This window comes from Tamandua tetradactyla, chromosome 2, assembly GCF_023851605.1.
Source record: "Tamandua tetradactyla isolate mTamTet1 chromosome 2, mTamTet1.pri, whole genome shotgun sequence".
In the NCBI taxonomy this organism is placed as follows: domain Eukaryota; kingdom Metazoa; phylum Chordata; class Mammalia; order Pilosa; family Myrmecophagidae; genus Tamandua; species Tamandua tetradactyla.
This window is the reverse complement of record NC_135328.1, coordinates 141,494,497-141,512,278: the sequence shown is the minus strand read 5'-3', so window position 1 is coordinate 141,512,278 and position 17,782 is coordinate 141,494,497. Positions and strand designations below refer to the sequence as shown.

Genomic DNA, 17,782 nt, shown 5'->3' with positions numbered 1-17,782 from the left:
TCACTTTAATGACAGCACTTTGTTTATTGTATTAACTCCCACTCAATTCATGAAGTCTGAGAATTGTGGTATTTAGCAGCTATGTACCCACAGAAAAGCATGTTCTTAATCCTTGTGGGCATGAACCCTTGTAAACGGGACCTTTTGATGAAGTTACTTCAGATCAAGTATGGCCCAGAAGCACCTTAATCCTATTACTAAAGCCTTATAGAAAGGGTCATAGAAAGAAACAGCCACAGAGGAGCTGCCAGAAGCTGAAAGTCAAGGGAACCCAGGAGAGGAGAGGCTGCCATGTGCACTGCCATGTGGCAGAGGAGCCCAGGACCAAGGATCCATAGCTGTGAGTCCCAGAACACCATCTTCAGGAAGAAGGCATCACCTTGATGACAGCCTGATTTGAATTTCTCCTGGCCTCAAAACTGTGAGCCATTAAATTCCCAGTGTTTAAACCAACCCATTGCAGGTATTTGCTTTAGTGACAAGAAAACTAAGACAACTAAAGACTCTCTTTATCAATTTGTAAAATAAAGGATGGTGTTCTTGGTGTCTCCTCTTATTTAAGGTTCACTCTGCAGCACAGCTAATGCTGACCTAGAAGACCTGGATCTGTGGCTGCAAGTCTCTCCACTCAGGTCACAGTTGGATTGCTGTAGCCATCTACAGGGAAAACACTAAGTGCATCCTTGCCTGGTTAGTATCAGGGAAGCACCTATTGTGGGCAGACAGAGAAGGGGCTGAGGTCCCAGTGGGGAGTTCCTAATCTGGGGTGAGGACTGGAGAGAGACCCTGAGGCTGTCCCACCCACCCACTTGCTCTCTTCCATTAAATGAGAACAAAGACTCCGAAATCCATCATCTGGAGGCCCTGCTCCAAGGTAGTGACTTCCTGTGTCCTAAACCCAAGAAATGAGGGGTCTGGGCAGAATCACAGGGTCTGCCCTTTTCAGGACAAGGACAGGGGGTGGGAGCAGGTACAGAGAGGAGGTTCCTGGGCTGACCTAGCCTTGGGAAGTGTGGTAGTTAGATTCAGTTGTCAACTCGGCCAGGTGAAGGTGCCTAGTTCTGTTGCTGTGGGCATGAGCCAATGGTACGTGAACCTCATCTGTTGCTCATTACATCTGCAGTCAGCTAGGAGGTGTGCCTGCTGCAATGAATGACATTTGAGTTAATTGGCTGGTGCTTAAATGAGAGAGCTCAACGTAGCACAGCCCAAGCAGCTCAGCATGCCTCATCTCAGCACTCTCAGCTCAGCCCAAGCCTTTGGAGATGCAGAAAGAAATCACCCTGAGGAAAATTGTTGGAACGCAGAGGCCTGGAGAAAAGGCCAGCAGAGATCACCCTGAGTCTTCTCACGTAAGAAAGAACCTCAGTTAAAAGTTAGCTGCCTTTCCTCTGAAGAACTAATGAAATAAAAGCCAGTCCGTCTCTGGTGTGTTGCATTCTGGCAGCTAGCAAAGTAGAACAGGGAGCAACAGCCTGCTGGATCCAGCTGATGTGTTTGTAGGAAAGGGACGCACATGCTTAAGGCTGGGGGACATCCCCTGGGCTTTAACTGTGGAGGAGACCATCAGGAAGGGCCTGAGATCTGCAACCCAGGAGGCTGGTTAAGTTAGAAGTGATGGGCTGTGCAGTGAGGAGGCAGAGGCCTGGCTTTGGGAACTAGGGCAGCAGGCAAGGAGGAGGATGGGCATTGGAGGGAACCTGGGCCAGGCACATCCTGACTGTGTACAGGACTCTGGCGGGGAAGGACTCGGTCGCGAAGCAACGTTTCTGGTGTGGGTCCAGATCGAACTTCAGCAATAGGAGCAGATGTGCAGGAAACTCAGGGCGACCCGCTGCAAGCACATTTCTTAAGCTTTCTGAGTGTCATTTCCACATCTGAAACACAGAGGACACTGTTAAGTGGAATGAAAAGGGACAATGAGGAGAGCTTCCAAGAAGCCTGGTGCTTGCCCTGCTCACAGCTCAGCACATATCCTGAGTTAGCTATTCATTCCCATACCCATCCCACCCCAGGCCACAGAGAGTCCACTCTGCAGTCCCGGCTCTCTTCTCCTCACTTGTGTCCTGTCAGCTAGGTGAGGGGAGGGGCCTCTGCCAGGACCCACTCACCAAGGCTCAGGGATCTTCCTCAGACACAACAGATGATGGTTCACTCCTCACATGGGCCTGACCTGTGAATTTTCAGTTATTTATGTAATTTAAAAGGGGTTGGATGATGAATGAATGAAAGGAAGAGACTATTGTGAAGGTCAGTGGGCCAAAAGGGTAAAAAACAAATGTACAAGAGGGAACCTGAAGCAACAGGTGACAGCTATTGCAGGCCACTGGGTTGCAAATTACAGGTTTTTGATCCCCTCTCAAGATAAAACTTGGAATGTCTGCCTGGGCAGAGGGGGGTGGTACGCCCCGAACTCTCCTGAGAAGGTGAGAAAAGTGGTTGTGGCTCCCTGCAATCCAGGCTCCATCTGCCCAGAGTCGACCTGGCAGCTCCTTTGGATGGGAGAGGTAGCAAGAGGTGTCTTCAGGCCGTTTGATTTAACAAGGCGGAGAGGGGTGTCCCTGGGGACCCAAAGTCTTAAGGCTTTCAAGAAAAGAAGAATCAGGACTGAAAGGGGGTTTGCAGATGGGGAGAGGCGTGGAAGGTCTACCAGGCTGGGAAGAAGGTGCTGCCAGAGAGGACCAAGTATTCCAAAACCATGAACCACTTGAGGGCCTCGGGCAGGTCGGAGGGTTGCCCACAGTGAGGCTGTGGATCACCAGACAGTATCCAGGAGGGTGGCAGCACCTCCCAGAGCCCTGGCGTGCTCGGTCCCCAGCACTGTCTACAGCTCTGGCCATGGGTGGGGCGCTCTCCCGTCCCTTCCTGCTGCCCACCATAGGCCACATTATCTCCACGTGTCTGTCTCTCATCTCCTGAGCCAGAGGCAGGAAAGAGTACAGGAGACAACGGAAGGTAGGGGACTGGGGGGGCGGGGAGCGGGGTTGGGGAGGGTGGAATCTGTCCCAACAGGGGGTTGCCAATAAGAACAAGAAAAGATGCTCAACCTCATAAGCTCAAACAGAAATGCAAATCTGAACCACAGTAAGATTCAGCTAAAACGGCTATTATTTAAAGAAAAATGAACTAAGTGTCGGCAAGGATGCAGAGAAATAGGAACCCGCAGGCATTGCTGGTGAGAATATCAAATGGGTGCCAGCCACTATGGAAAACAGTTTAGAGGTTCCTGGAAAAAGTTGAAAGTCAAATTACATGTCCCAGCAATTCCCTCTAGGTGTATATACCCAAAAAGAACTCAAAGAAGGGACTAGAATGGACATTTTTCCACAAATGTTCATAGATGGATTTTTCACAATAACCACAAGGTGGAAGCAACCAAAATATGTGTGGTACAAATGTACAGTATATCCAAATTCAGAGGCCTCCAGCCAACCATGAAAATACTGTCCAAGCAGTATTATATCCAACAAGCCACTTGGTGATGATCCTTTCTGGACCATATTTTCTTGGAGCTACCTGATACAATTCTATCACTCAACCCTATAGATGTAATTCATACAGTGAGTCAAGAAGAGGAAATGATCCAGCATAGCCTTTCTTTTCCTTTTTTCTCTCCTTTGAGGTGTGAGTTCCGTTCTCATTTCAGGATTATCACATGGTGTGCTGGTTTGAAATGATGTATGGACCCTAGAAAAGCCATGTTTTAATCCTAATCCCATTTTGTAAAGGCAGCCATTTCTTCTAATCCATATTCAGTATTGTATGTTTGAAACTAATCATATCGTCTCTCTGGAGATGTGATTTAATCAAGACTGGTTGTTAAACTAGATTAGGTGATGACATGTCTCCACCCATTTGCATGGGTCTTGAGAAGTTTCTGGAGTCCTATAAAAGAAGAAACATTTTGGAGAATGAGAGATTCAGAGAGAACAGAGAATGCTGCAGCATCACGAAGCAGAGAGTCCATGAGCCAGCGACCTTTGGAGATGAAGAAGGAAAATGCCTCCCGGGGAGCTTCATGAAACCGGAAGCCAAGAGAGAAAGCTAGCAGATGATGCTGTGTTCACCATGTGCCCTTCCAGCTGAGAGAGAAGCCCTGACTGTGTTCACCATGTGCCTTCTCACTTGAGAGAGAAACCCTGAACTTCATCGGCCTTCTTGAACCAAGGTATCTTTCCCTGGATGGATGTCTTTGATTGGACATTTCTATAGACTTTCTTTAATTGGGACATTTTCTCAGCCTTAGAACTGTAAACTAGCAACTTATTAAATTCCCTTTTTAAAAGCCATTCTGTGTTCCGGAGAAGATGGCGGCTTAGTAAGACGCGCGGGTCTTAGTTCCTCCTCCAGAAAAGCAACTAAAGAAACAGAAACAATACAAAACAGCTCCCGGAGTCACGACAGAGACCAAAAAAGACAGCGTACCCCATTCTGGAACGGCTGAACGGGTAGGGAGAATCCACTGCTGTGAGATACCCGAGGGGTGCACGTTTTCCCGGCTGGGGCGGCTGGCGTCTGGGGTCCCCTCCACGCACGTGGCTCCCCGGTCTGACTGGGAACATTGGATAGCGGGGCCCTCCCGTCACGCTTGGCGTCTCGGGCCAGCTGGGCGGTTTGGACCGGCACTCCCCCAGGCCACGGCCGGCGACCCCCGCCTCCGCGCGCGGTTTCCTGGGCCGACTGCCCCGCAGACAAACGACCGCCACGAGCGCCACCTACTGGGCAGGAAAAGAAAAACAGAGCCCAGAGATTCCACAGAAAAACCTTTCAACCAGCTGGGTCCCACACCCAGGGAGATCTGATCAAATGCCCAGACACCAGCAGAAAATAATGGATGACGCTCGGAAAATTGAAGATATGGCCCAATCAAAGGAACAAACCAATAGTTCAAATGAGATACAGGAGCTGAGACAACTAATGCTGAATATACGAACAGAAATGGAAAAACTCTTCAAAAACCAAATCAATAAATTGAGGGAGGACATGAAGAAGATATGGGCTGAACAAAAAGAAGAAATAGAAAATCTGAAAAAACAAATCACAGAACTTGTGGGAGTGAAGGACAAAGAAGAAAAAATGGAAAAAACAATGGATACCTACAATGGTAGATCTAAAGAGACAGAAGCTACAATTAGTGAACTGGAGGATGGAACAACTGAATTCCAAAAAGAAACAGAAACTATAGGGAAAAGAATGGAAAAACTTGAGCAGGGAATCAGGGAACTGAATGACAATATGAAGCGCACAAATATACGTGTTGTGGGTGTCCCAGAAGGAGAAGAGAAGGGAAAAGGAGGAGAAAAACTAATGGAAGAAATTATCACTGAAAATTTCCCAACTCTTATGAAAGACCTAAATATACAGATCCAAGAAGTGCAGCGCACCCCAAAGAGAATAGACCCAAATAGGCGTTCTCCAAGACACTTACTAGTTAGAATGTCAGAGGTCAAAGAGAAAGAGAGGATCTTGAAAGCAGCAAGAGAAAAACAATCTGTCACATACAAGGGAAACCCAATAAGACTATGTGTAGATTTCTCAGCAGAAACCATGGAAGCTAGAAGACAGTGGGATGATATATTTAAATCACTAAAAGAGAAAAACTGCCAACCAAGACTCCTATATCCAGCAAAACTGTCCTTCAAAAATGAAGGAGAAATTAAAACATTTATAGACAAAAAGTCACTGAGAGAATTTGTGACCAAGAGACCAGCTCTGCAAGAAATACTAAAGGGAGCACTAGAGTCAGATACGAAAAGACAGAAGAGAGAGGTATGGAGTAAAGTGTAGAAAGAAGGAAAATCAGATATGATATATATAATACAAAAGCCAAAATGGTAGAGGAAAATATTATCCAAACAGTAATAACACTAAAAGTTAATGGACTGAATTTCCCAATCAAAAGACATAGAATGGCAGAATGGATTACGACCCAGCAATACCACTGCTAGGTATCTACTCAAAGGACTTAAGGGCAAAGACACAGACGGACATTTGCACACCAGTGTTTATAGCAGCATTATCTACAACTTCAAAGAGATGGAAACAGCCAAAATGCCCATCAACAGACGAGTGGCTAAACAAACTGTGGCGTATACCTACGATGGAATATTATGCAGCTTTAAGACAGACTAAACTTATGAAGCATGTAATAACATAGATGGACCTAGAGAACATTATGCTGAGTGAGTCTAGCCAAAAACTAAAGGACAAATACTGTATGGTCCCACTGATGTGAACCGACATTCGAGAATCAGCTTGGACTATATCATTGGTAACAGAGACCAGCAGGAGTTAGAAACAGGGTAAGATAATGGGTAATTGGAGCTGAAGGGATACAGACTGTGCAACAGGACTAGATACAAAAACTCAAAAATGGACAGCACAATAATACCTAAGTGTAATGTAACTATGTTGGAACACTGAATGAAGCTGCACCTGAAATATGGTTTTTTGTTTGTTTGTTTGTGTGTTTGTATCTTTTGTTTTTGTTTTTTTCTTTTTCCTTTTTATATATATATATTATTAGTATTATTATTTTAATTCTCTTCTCTATATTAACATTCTATATCTTTTTCTGCTGTTTTGCTAGTTCTTTTCCTAAATCGATGCAAATGTACTAAGAAATGATGATCATACATCTATGTGATGATACTAAGAATTACTGAGTGCATGTGTAGAATGGAATGATTTCTAAATGTTGTGTTAATTTCTTTTCTTTTTTTGATTAATAAAAAAATTAAAAAAAAAAAAAAAAAAGCCATTCTGTTTCTGGTATATTGCAGTCTGGCAGCTAGCAAACCATAACACATGGCTATTTCCTAAATGCAAAGTTATGCATTCATAAGTGCCACCGTTGTAAGGTGCTGTTTTCCTAGACCTTCCCTGAGCTGGTTTTACCTTTGTTGAATTTGTGTAAACAATTGTACATAAAATATATGTGTGCTTTTCAAAAATTCTTAAAAGGGACATTCTCTTAACACAACGTTTAGTCAAAAAAATGAGAACAGAAAGGGTTTGATCTCATTTTCATAAAAATGCCTGTATGCCCCCAAACACTAAAAGTAAATGCTCAATAATGGAATTACAGGTGATTTTCACTTTATTCTTTATACCACCTCTTAGTTCACAGACTCCATAATGAGCATTTTCCTTTGTCCACAGGAACAAATACTTCCTTTAATCATGGCCCATTAGTAGCCACCACCTCTTATTCTTCCCCACTGCAGCCCTGTCTCGTGTCCTGTGGATGTGACTTTCCATGGCCCAAAACAAAAATCCAAAGTGGGAGGAGGCAGAGCAGGGTAGGGACAGCTCACGTCATGATGGGAGAGTGTATTAGTTAGGGTTCTCTAGAGAAACAGAATCAACAGGGAACACGCGCAAATATAAAATTCATTGAAGTGTCTCATGTGACGGTGTGAATGCAGAGTCCAAATCTGCAGGGCAGGCTGGGAAGTCGATGAGACCGATGGAGGGTCTGGACGAACTCCACAGGAGAGGCTCGTCTGTCGAAGCAGGAAGAGACTGCCTCTTCTGAATCCTCTTTATAAGGCTTTCAGTGATCAGATTAAGCATTACTCTTTGCAGAAGACAATTCCATTTGGCTGATGACAAATGGAATCAGCTGTGGATGCGGCTGACATGCTCATGATTTAATTCTATGAAATGTCCTCATCACAACAGACAGGCCAGCACTTGCCCAACCAGACAAACAGGTATCATCACTTGGCCAAACTGACACATGAACCTGACCATGACAGAGAGCTAGATGAAATTGCCGGGCCAGTCATGCTAGGTTACTGTGGGTTGCTCAAGCAGCTAAAACTAAACAACACTCTTGTTTACTGAACCCCGAAACACAGGCTTCCTCAGGTGCTAAGTTCCTCTCCAGAGCCTCATAAATTAGTGGAAGAGGTCCTTGCCCCAAATTATTTTCACTCACTTATTCACAACAAATGCACTTTGAGCACCTACACTTGGCTGTCCTAGGGATACCGTGGTGAAAAAAACTGACAAAAATCCCTGCTCTAGAAGAGGAAAAAAGATGACAAACATAATAAATAGGAATATTACATAGAATGTCAGAAAGCGAGTCACGACTTGGGAGGTAAAACAAGGTAAAGGGACTCACGTGTGAAAGAGGAGGTACCATTTTGGGGTAAGTAAGGAAAAGGGAGGCTTCATTTGAGAAAAACTTGCTGGAGGTGATCCTTGCAGGTAGAAGCCATGACCAGTGGTGCTCAATCCAGGAGGCCAGCACGGAAGAAGCAGAAGAATGATGTGAACAGAGATCAGAGAGGAAAAGGTGCAGGACACAGCACATTATCTGTATATTAGCATTGGGTCTAGGGGGATGGATGCCAATGGAGAGTTTTGAGCAGAGACATGACATGCTCTGAATTCCAATTTTAAAGGGTCACTTTGGAAAGCAGGACTTCTGGAATGGCAGACATATATGCTGGTTTGATCTGTTGTGTACTTCAGAAAAGCTAAATTCTTTAATCCCCCTTCAATATTGCTGGGTGGGATATTTTTTATTGTTTCCATGGAGATGTCACCCACCCAAATGTGGGTGGCAACTTTTGATTCGATAGTTTCCATGGAGATGTGTCTCCACTTATTCAAGGTGGGATTGCTTACTGGACCCTTTCAAAGGGAACCATTTTGGAAAAAGTTCAGAGCCAACAGAGCTCACACCGCCAGAGACTTTTGGAGATGAAGAAGGAAATCACCCTCAGAAAGCCTTAGGAAATGAGAAAAGAAAACTAGCAAGCATCACCATGTGCTTTTCCAGGTGACAGAGATATCCCAGGCCCACTGGCCTTTCTTGAATCAAGGTATCTTTCCCTAGATGCCTTAGTTTGGACATTTTCACAGCCTTAGAACTGGAAACTTGTAATTTAATAAATTCCTCTTTTTAAAAACCATTCTGTTTCTGGTATATTGCATTCCAGCAGCTTTTACAACCTAAAACAACATAGAATCTTGAAAAATCTGCTCCTCCAGAAAAGGAATGACGATGTGGGCAAAAAACTATGATCAACTTTTTTTAGAAATCTGGAAATTAAGCAAACGTTTACAATAATTTGAAGAGCATTTATTCAGGAGAAAAGGGCGGAGCGCCAATAAGGACACTAAGCGTTGTGACATTTGAACTTGCTCCATTTCCATCCCTGACACCCAGCTCTAGGGCAACACTGAAACCAGGAGTATGGTAACTACGTAGCTGTGAAAACAATCTCTCACCTAGCCTAGATGGGACACTGTGTTTGGAGAACCTCAAATGCCCCCACTCCCATCAGAGAATTTTCATTGTTTGGTCAGTCTGGTAGCTTTCTGAGAAAGTCCCATCCATATGGTTTGTCTTTATTTGACATCACTCAGAGTTCACCCTCTGTAAGCAGCCTTGACATCCTCAGGACACTTGCTACAAAAAACTGGGGTATCTTTAACATCACAGCTACCTGCGTCAAGAATATCAGTTGGGTCAAACAAGAGGCTGACCAAGAAATCTAAAAGATTTGGGGGGAAATATGCCCATGGAAGTTGTTGAAAGCTCTGATATGTTTCTGGGAATCTATAGGATCACGAGCACGTGCGGGCCTGTGCCAGGTTCTGCGGAGGCCCTAATCCCCCACGTTGGCTGATCTTGAGGCCCTGCACAAGTGGGAAAGTGGAATGTAAGCCAGTTGTAAACTTTCTGGCAGAGCACTGAGGAAATGCCCTAACACATGCACAGAACATGGACCAAGGATGGAAGCGGGGCAGCTTATGGGTTCAAAGCACTTTAAATTACTTTCTCTATCCACTTACTAGCCAAGCAGAGGCTTCAGTGGCTGCACATGGCAGGGAATTCAGACTTAAAAGAATTGGTCAAGGAGAATCATCAAGAAGAAACAGCAACAACAACAACAAACCTAAAGTGAGGAAGATATGATTTCCAGAGTTGTCACATTACATCATATCATTTTAAATGCCCAGTTCTCAACTGAAAATATGAGATATGAAAAAAAAAGGGGGGGGGGAAAGTATGGCCCATACAAGAAAACAGGAATAGAAACTGTCCCTGGGGAAGCCTAGGTATTGAACTTACTAGACAAAGATATTGAGTCAGCTATTCTAAATATGCTTGAAAAGCTACAGGAAACCAGTATAAAAAGTTAAATGCCAGTATGAGAATGGTATTTCTTATCCAAGTGTCTCAACAGGACAGTCCTCATACCAGGCTAAGAGCTCCCCAGTAGCCACAACCATCTGCCCTGTTCCTTCTCCTCGCATCTGTCCAAAATACCTGCTGACCAATGAATGGGGTGGCATGGATGCACGTAAGGGCCCCAGACGGGGATGGCTGGAATGGAGACAGGGCAGCTGCCTCGGCCTAGGGCATGGTTTGGGCCACAGATGGTGGCATTGAAAAGGGAGCTCTCCAATATGTGATCTATCCCTCAGGTCCTGCTCACTATTTACCATATAACTGATCACCTTCTGTGAGTCAGCCACTGTGTTAGGCCCTTAATCTACATATGTATTATGGAGTCAGTCCTACAAACTTGCAGTTCTGTAGTGAGGGGAGAATGGAAAGCACACAAATGGCCCCTACAGGGAGTAGTACCCTAACTGTGAACTCAGGACTAAAGACACACAGTAAAGGATAATTTATTCTGCCTGGAGAAGGTGGGAAGGCTTGATGGGATGTGGTATAACCAGCTTTCAGAGAAGGATGGGCCCTTGGCCAGGGAGGAAAAGTGATTCCATAAAGAGGGATATGGGTGAAACAAAACGGGGCAGAGGAGTGAGCAGGTTGCAAAGGGGGTGTGCACCACAGGTGATTGGGAGAGAGTCTCCTACAGTGAGGGAGAAACGGCAGGATGTGAAAGGCGTGTGGGAAATCCACTGCAGACCCTGAGCTCCCAGAGAGAAAATCTATCTCCCTCTTACTGGGCTCTCTCAGCCTGACAGACCCTCCCCCAAGATGCCCTTTCTGAGGAAACACAAAGAAATCCCCTTCTATATACCCTCTGCCCTCTTCCCTCCCCTTCCATATACCCTCTGCCCTCTTCCCTCCCCTTCCCATGGACTGTCTCCACCCTCTGCCCTGGTCAGTGGTCCTCCAGACTGACTATAAGCCCAGAGGCTCCCAGGGTTGCCTCAGAGGGATGTAAGAGGAGAGGGGCTGGTGTGTCAGGGGGCCGGGTCTCTGCTCTTCAGCCCAGAGACATCCCACATCTCATTAAGAAGTTAGTGGAGATACTCCAATTTTACAGAAAACTGTCTAGACTCCAGGAATGGACTGACATCAAAGCTAGACCAAGCATAGAGTCAAGTGTCAGCAACACAATTCTAAAAAGAAACTATTTCAATTTCAGGATTTATAGAAGATCGGTATTTCATGAAATATATTGTTTCCTTAGTAATGTGGGATTGCCCCATATTTTTCCATGTTCAGCTCTTCCCAAGTCCTAACACGGCCATGACAGAGGTTTCCACTTCATATCTACGGGAGACTGATGACAACAACGGCTGATTTCTATGACTGTCTGGGCTCTTGCTGTCCTGGTCCCTTCTGACTCAGAGCTTCTGCAGCTCCTAATCTTCCCTGTGTTTTACCAGGCTTAGCAGTCCTCTTCTCTCAGCTCCATCCCCATCTACAAATAACTCATTAACACTTGCCTTTGAGTACCAGCCACACTGACTTCCTTAAAAAAAATTGAAAACAACCAGTACCAAATGTCTGTGTATGCAGCCTACTTTGATAAAAGTTTGGGGGTTACTTGTATGAACAATGGAAAATCAAATAGTAGCTGTACACTGAGACTTCTAGTCTACCTCTTCTTTTGAATGGAAGGAAACAGATCCATTAAAGCTTACGGCTGTAAGCTATAGCCCCTCTAGCCTGGATCCTGTAGCCTCCCATTGGTCTCCCTGGTTTATTCCCATTTCCTGAATGTCTACTGATGACACAGCAGCCAGAGAAATCCTTTAAAATTAAATTTTGAAAAATTAAAATAAACCAAACTCTTGATCTTGACGCTTGCCCCTATGAAATTATATCTGCAATAGCAAAGCTAAACCTATTTATAATCATAGCAACCCCCCAGGAACCTCTTTTGTTGCTCAGATGTGGTGAAGCTAAACCTACTTATAATTATAGCAACCCCTAAGAACCTCTTTTGTTGCTCAGATGTGGCCTCTCTCTCTCTCTAAGCCAAATCTGCAAATAAACTTACTACCCTCCTCTCTATGTGGGACATGGCTCCCAGGGATAAGCCTGGCCCTGGCATCTTGGAATTGAGAAAGCCTTCTTGACCAAAAAGGGGAAAAGAAATGAAACAAAATGAAGTTTCAATGGCTACGAGATGTTGACTAGAGTTGAGAGGTCATTCTGGAGGTTATTTTTCTGCATTATATAGATATTCCTTTTTAGTTTTTGGTGTATTAGACTAGCTAGAAGGAAATACCTGAACCTGTTGAACTATAATCAAGTAGCCTTGATTATTGATAATAATCATATAACTATATAGCGTTTATGGTATGACCATGTGATTGAGAAAACCTTCTGACTGATGCTCCCTTTATCCAGCGTGTGGGCAGATGTGTAAGAAAATAAAGACAAAATAAATATATATTTGTGGGGTATAGGATGTTTTGGGTTCTTTTTTATTTTTATTTTTTTGGAGTAATGAAAATGTTCTAAAATTGACTGTGGTGATGAATGCACAACTATATGATGATACTGTGAGCCACTGATTGTATACTCTGTATGATCATATGGTATGTAAATATATCTCAATAAATTACATTAAAAAAAATAAATTCCTCATCTCCTCCTCTGCTCAAACCCTCCAATAGCTCTCCTATGCTCTGAGAGTAAAACCCAAAGTCAGCCCCAAAGGTCTACAAAGACCTGCACTATCTGGCCAGCTGCCATCCCCTCCCCCGCCCCTACCGAATGCTCTTTCAGCTCCACCCCATTCATCTCTCCAATCCCTACCCTCACTGGTCTGCAGAGCACAACGGGGGGCTGTCCTGGCTCAGAGCCCAACACTTTTGTTTCCTAACCCTGGACTAGCATTCCCACGTGACTCTTACATTCTCCCCCTACCTTTTCTCAGTGTTACGCTACCTAATCTGTTTAAAATTATGACACCCCTGCCTATCTGGTATTCTCATACCCTGGACATGTTTTCCCATGGCACATACCACTTTTTTATTCTCTTATTTTTTTACAAACAAACATCTCCCTTTTCACAACTCTCCCAACCCCCGACCCCGAACTTTTATTGGCTTTCTATCTCTGCAAATTTGCTATTTCCAGTCATCTCTTAAAAGTGACATCATACAATTTTTGTCTTTATATGTTTTGCTGATTTCACTGAGTATGATGTTTTCCAGGTTCTTCCATGTTGCAACCTGTCTTGGAACTTCCTTCTTTCTTATGGCCAAATAATATTCCATTGTGTGTATACACATCACATTTTGCTCATCATTTTTTGATGGACCCCTGGGTTGTTTCCAACTTTCAGGTATGGAAACAATCTTGCTATAAATAATGATGTACAAGTATCTATTTGAGACCTTGTTTTCACTCTCTTTGGGTATATAACTACTCATATGCTATTTCTATATTTAACTTTTTGAGGACCTGTCATACTGTTTCCACAGTGGCTGTACCATTTAACATTTCCACCAACAAGGGCCCAGATTTCCAATTTCTCCAAGTCCTCTCCAACACCTGCTGGCCACCATATGAACCACTAGCTCCAGACACTTTACAGTCTCAACAAGAGACTGGACCACATTATTTTTGATGAGATAAGAATGTGGGAAATGTGGTTTCTCAGCAGCTGTGGAAAAAAAAGCAAATATTGCGTCAAAATGAATGTATGACAGGAAACGAGGGTGGCGGTATAGACTCTGATTCTAGATTTGAGAAGCTGTGCAGGGACCTAAGACCACACGCACCACATGAGTAAGCTCTGGTGGTTATTTAAGAACTCCATGCAAGGGAAAAATTGCAGACTTGCTGAGGGGTATAACAGAGTGAGCTGCGGGTGGGAAAGCTTGTTAGTCCTGAAAGGAGAACTGGAGCATGTCCTGAGTGCTGGGAATTCGATCACCCCTACATGTTCAATCTCACACAGCCTTAGTTTCCTTAAGGTGTGTTTGAAGCTGTATAAGGAAACTTTTCAGCCTCACAGAGCTTGAATCAGGGTTGTTCTGAGGAGCAAATTTCCGCTCTGGCAAAATGGCCCCTGAAGGTGTCAAGAGACCATGCAAAGAGAAGTTACCATAAATCATTAATATCAAAATTAAATAGAACATATCCATTATAAGCTATTAACCAATGCTAGCATATCGCTTCCATGTTTATCAGGCTCTTTCTCATCTTATCTCCCCAGGGTTTTGTGGGAGACAGAAGCCGTTCTGCCCACACCCAGGTCCCAGCGAGGGGCCTTACACCTGACCCAAGATGAGCCACCGGGCAGATCACTTCTCAGGTGTTTGGGGTCTGGTCACAGACATGGAGTCATCTGGGAGCATGGCTGGGAAACCAGGTAGACTCCAGCTGAGGTTGCCAGGTAGAGGCAGACAGGAAGGGTCACATGCATAGAGATGAAGGAGCAGAGAAGCTGATCAGTGAAGGAGGACAGGAGCTGACAGCAGAGAGTTACAGAGAAACCACCACGCAGCCTCAGAAGGAAGAGTAAAGAGAGGACTGCCCACCAGCTCTCCAGATGCACAGGATCCAGCTGGTCTTCCTCCAAAGGGCTTCCTCAAGTGTCCCCGTGGGCTTCACTATGGGGACTTCTCTTCCTTGCAACTGGATGATCCTTGCTCATCCTGGTGAAGATTCTTGCTAAAATGAAGCCCACTCTGAATGGCTTGAGTGAAAAAAGGCAACGTTATAAGAAGACAGGGATGTGTGCTGGATCCCGAGGGCAGGATGGGCAGCCCCCGGAGGCTGCACCTAAAAGTACAAGAGCCCTGCGGGGCAGTCAGGCAGCCACTGCAACCCTGCCTTTCCCTTCTTTCACCTCTTCTCCCCAGCCCTTGTGCTCCATGGTCCTCCGCAGAGACTGCCATTTTCTACCCTCCATGCATAGACCTTCCCACTGAGCCTGGGCTCACAGCATCTCAGTTCCAGCCACTCATGGTGAGATCAGCAGCTCAATTCCAATTCTGAATTTCCAGGCAAGATGCACTAACAAGGACAGTCTGGTCCTGCATCCACCCCAGTCCAAGTTTACTGAGGTCAGGGCTGCCAGGTACAAACAACAAACCAATCACAAGTAAAGAGATTCAATCAGTCATCATAAATCTTCCTACAAAAAAAAGCCCAGGGCCAGATGGTTTCACAGGGGAATTTTACCAAACATTCCAAAAAGAACTAATACCAATGCTGCTCAAACTCTTCCAAAACACTGAGGAAAAAGGAATACTACCAAACTCACTTTACGAAGCTAATGTCATTTTAATACCAAAACCGAGTAAAGATGCTATCACAAAGGAAAACCACAGGCCAATCTCCCTACTAAACATAGATGCAAAACTTCTCAACAACATACTAGCAAATCAAATCTAACAACACATTAAAAAAATTATACACCACAATCAAGTGGGGTTTATATCAGGAATGCGAGGATGGTTCAACACAAGAAAATAAATTAATGTAATACAGCACATTAACAAATCAAAACAGAAAACTCACATGATCATCTTGATTGATGCTGAAAAAGTGTTTGATAAAATTCAACATCCTTTTTGATAAAAACACTCCAAAAGATAGGAATCAAAGGTAACTTCCTCAATTATCATATCGATATGATAAAGGGCATATATGAAAAACCAATAGCCAGCATCGTACTCAATGGAGAGAGAATGAAAGGTTTCCCCCTAAGATCAGGAATGAGACCAGGATGCCTCTCTCACCACTATTATTCAACTGTGTAGTAGAAGTTCTAGCAAGAGCAATCAGGCAGGAAAAAGAAATAAAAGGCACTCAAATTGGAAAGGAAGAAGTAAAACTTTCATTATTTGCAGATGATATGATACTATACTTGGAAAATCCTGAGAAATCTACAATACCGTTACTTGACCCAATAAACACATTCAGTGAAGTGGTAGGATATAAAATTAATGTGCAAAATCAGTAACAATGACCTAACTGAGGAGTTAGTTAAAGAAAAAATTCCATTCAAAATAGCAACCAAAAGAATCAAGTACTTAGGAATGAACTTAACTAGGGACGTAAAGGACTTGGACACAGAAACTACATAACATTGCAAAAAGAAATCAAAGAAGACCTAAATAAGTGGAAAGACATTTCCTGCTTACGGATAGGAAAGTTAAACATAGTTAAGATGTCAATTCTACCCAAAGTGATCTACAGATTCAATACAGTACAAATCAAAATTCCAGCAACCTACTCTGAAACTTGGAAAAGCTAGTTATCAAACGCATCTGAAAGGGAAAGAGACTCCAAATAGCTGAAGTCATCCTAAAGAAGAACAAAGTGGGAAGATTAATAATTCCTGACTTTAAAACCTATTATAAAGCCACAGTGGTCCAAACAGCATGGTACTGGCACAAAAATAGAAGTATTGACCAATGGAATCAAATCAAGAGCACAGAAATAGACCACCAAATCTATGGTCCACTAATTTTTGACAAGGCCCCAAAATCCACTGAACTGGGACAAAACAGTCTTTTCAATAAATGGGCATGGAGAACTAGATATCAATAGCCAAAAGAATGAAAGAGGACCCTTACCTCACACCCTATACAAAAATTAACTCAAAGTGCATTAAACACCTAAATATAAGAACTAGTACCATGAAGCTTCTAGAAGAAATTGTAGGGAAAGATCTTCAAGACCTAGTAACAGGAGGTAGCTTCCTAAACTTTATACCCAAAGCACAAGCAACAAAAGAAAAAATAGATAAGTGGGAACTCCTCAAAATCAAATGTTTCTGTACCTCAAAAGACAAAGGTGAAGAGGCAGCCAACTCAATAGGAGAAAATATTTGGAAATTACACATCAGACAAAGATTTTATATTTTGTATACATAAAGAGAACATACATCTCTACAACAAAAGAACAAATGACCTAATTATGAAATGAGCTAAAGATATGAATAGGCATTTTTCTGAAAAGCAAATACAGATGGCTCAAAAGCACATGAAGAGATGTTCATTTTCATTAGTTATAAGGGAAATGCAGATCAAAACTACAATAAGATACCACCTCACACCAATAAGAATGGCTGCTATTAAACAAACTACAAACTACAAATATTGGAGAGGATGTGGAGAAATTGGAACACTTATGCACTGCTGGTGGGAATGTATAAAGGCACAGCCACTATGGAAAACAGTTTGGCAGTTCCTTAGGAAACTAAACATTGAGTTGCCCTGTGACCCAGCAACAGCACTACTTGGTTATATCCAGAAGAGCTGATAGCAGTTACACAAACAGATATGTGCACACCGATATCATAGTAGCATTATTCACAATCGCCAAAAGATGAAAACAATCCAAGTTCCCATCAACAGACATGTGGATTAAGAAAATGTGGTATATATGTATGATGGAATATTATGCAGCAGTAAGATGAAATGACATCCTGAAGCACATGACAAGATGGATGAGCCTTGAGGACATAATGCTGAGTGAAATAAGCCAGACAGAAAAGGATAGATACTGTACGACTCCATCCTTATGACCATGGTAAAGGTAAAATCAGAGGCTTAAGAATATGGAGATCTTAGAGATGCACAGAAC

The 17,782-nt window shown here is 43.5% G+C and overlaps 1 protein-coding gene across 4 annotated transcripts in view; it reads right to left on the bottom strand.

The window, feature by feature from the left end:
• Nucleotides 1–17,782, bottom strand: part of LOC143674011 (UL16-binding protein 2-like) — a 32,364-nt gene continuing 14,582 nt past the window's right edge. For 2 of the 4 annotated variants that reach the window (XM_077149237.1, XM_077149236.1), the window contains exons 5-6: nt 4,426–4,715; nt 1–1,877 (exon numbers count right to left, since the gene is read on the bottom strand). In XM_077149237.1, coding sequence (XP_077005352.1) covers nt 1,850–1,877; nt 4,426–4,715 — 318 coding nt within the window. In that variant the 3' untranslated portion in view covers nt 1–1,849. Of the gene's footprint in view, nt 1,878–4,425; nt 4,716–11,075; nt 14,883–17,782 lie in introns of those variants that run through there. The other 2 variants (XM_077149239.1, XM_077149238.1) reach the window with 2 other exon arrangements.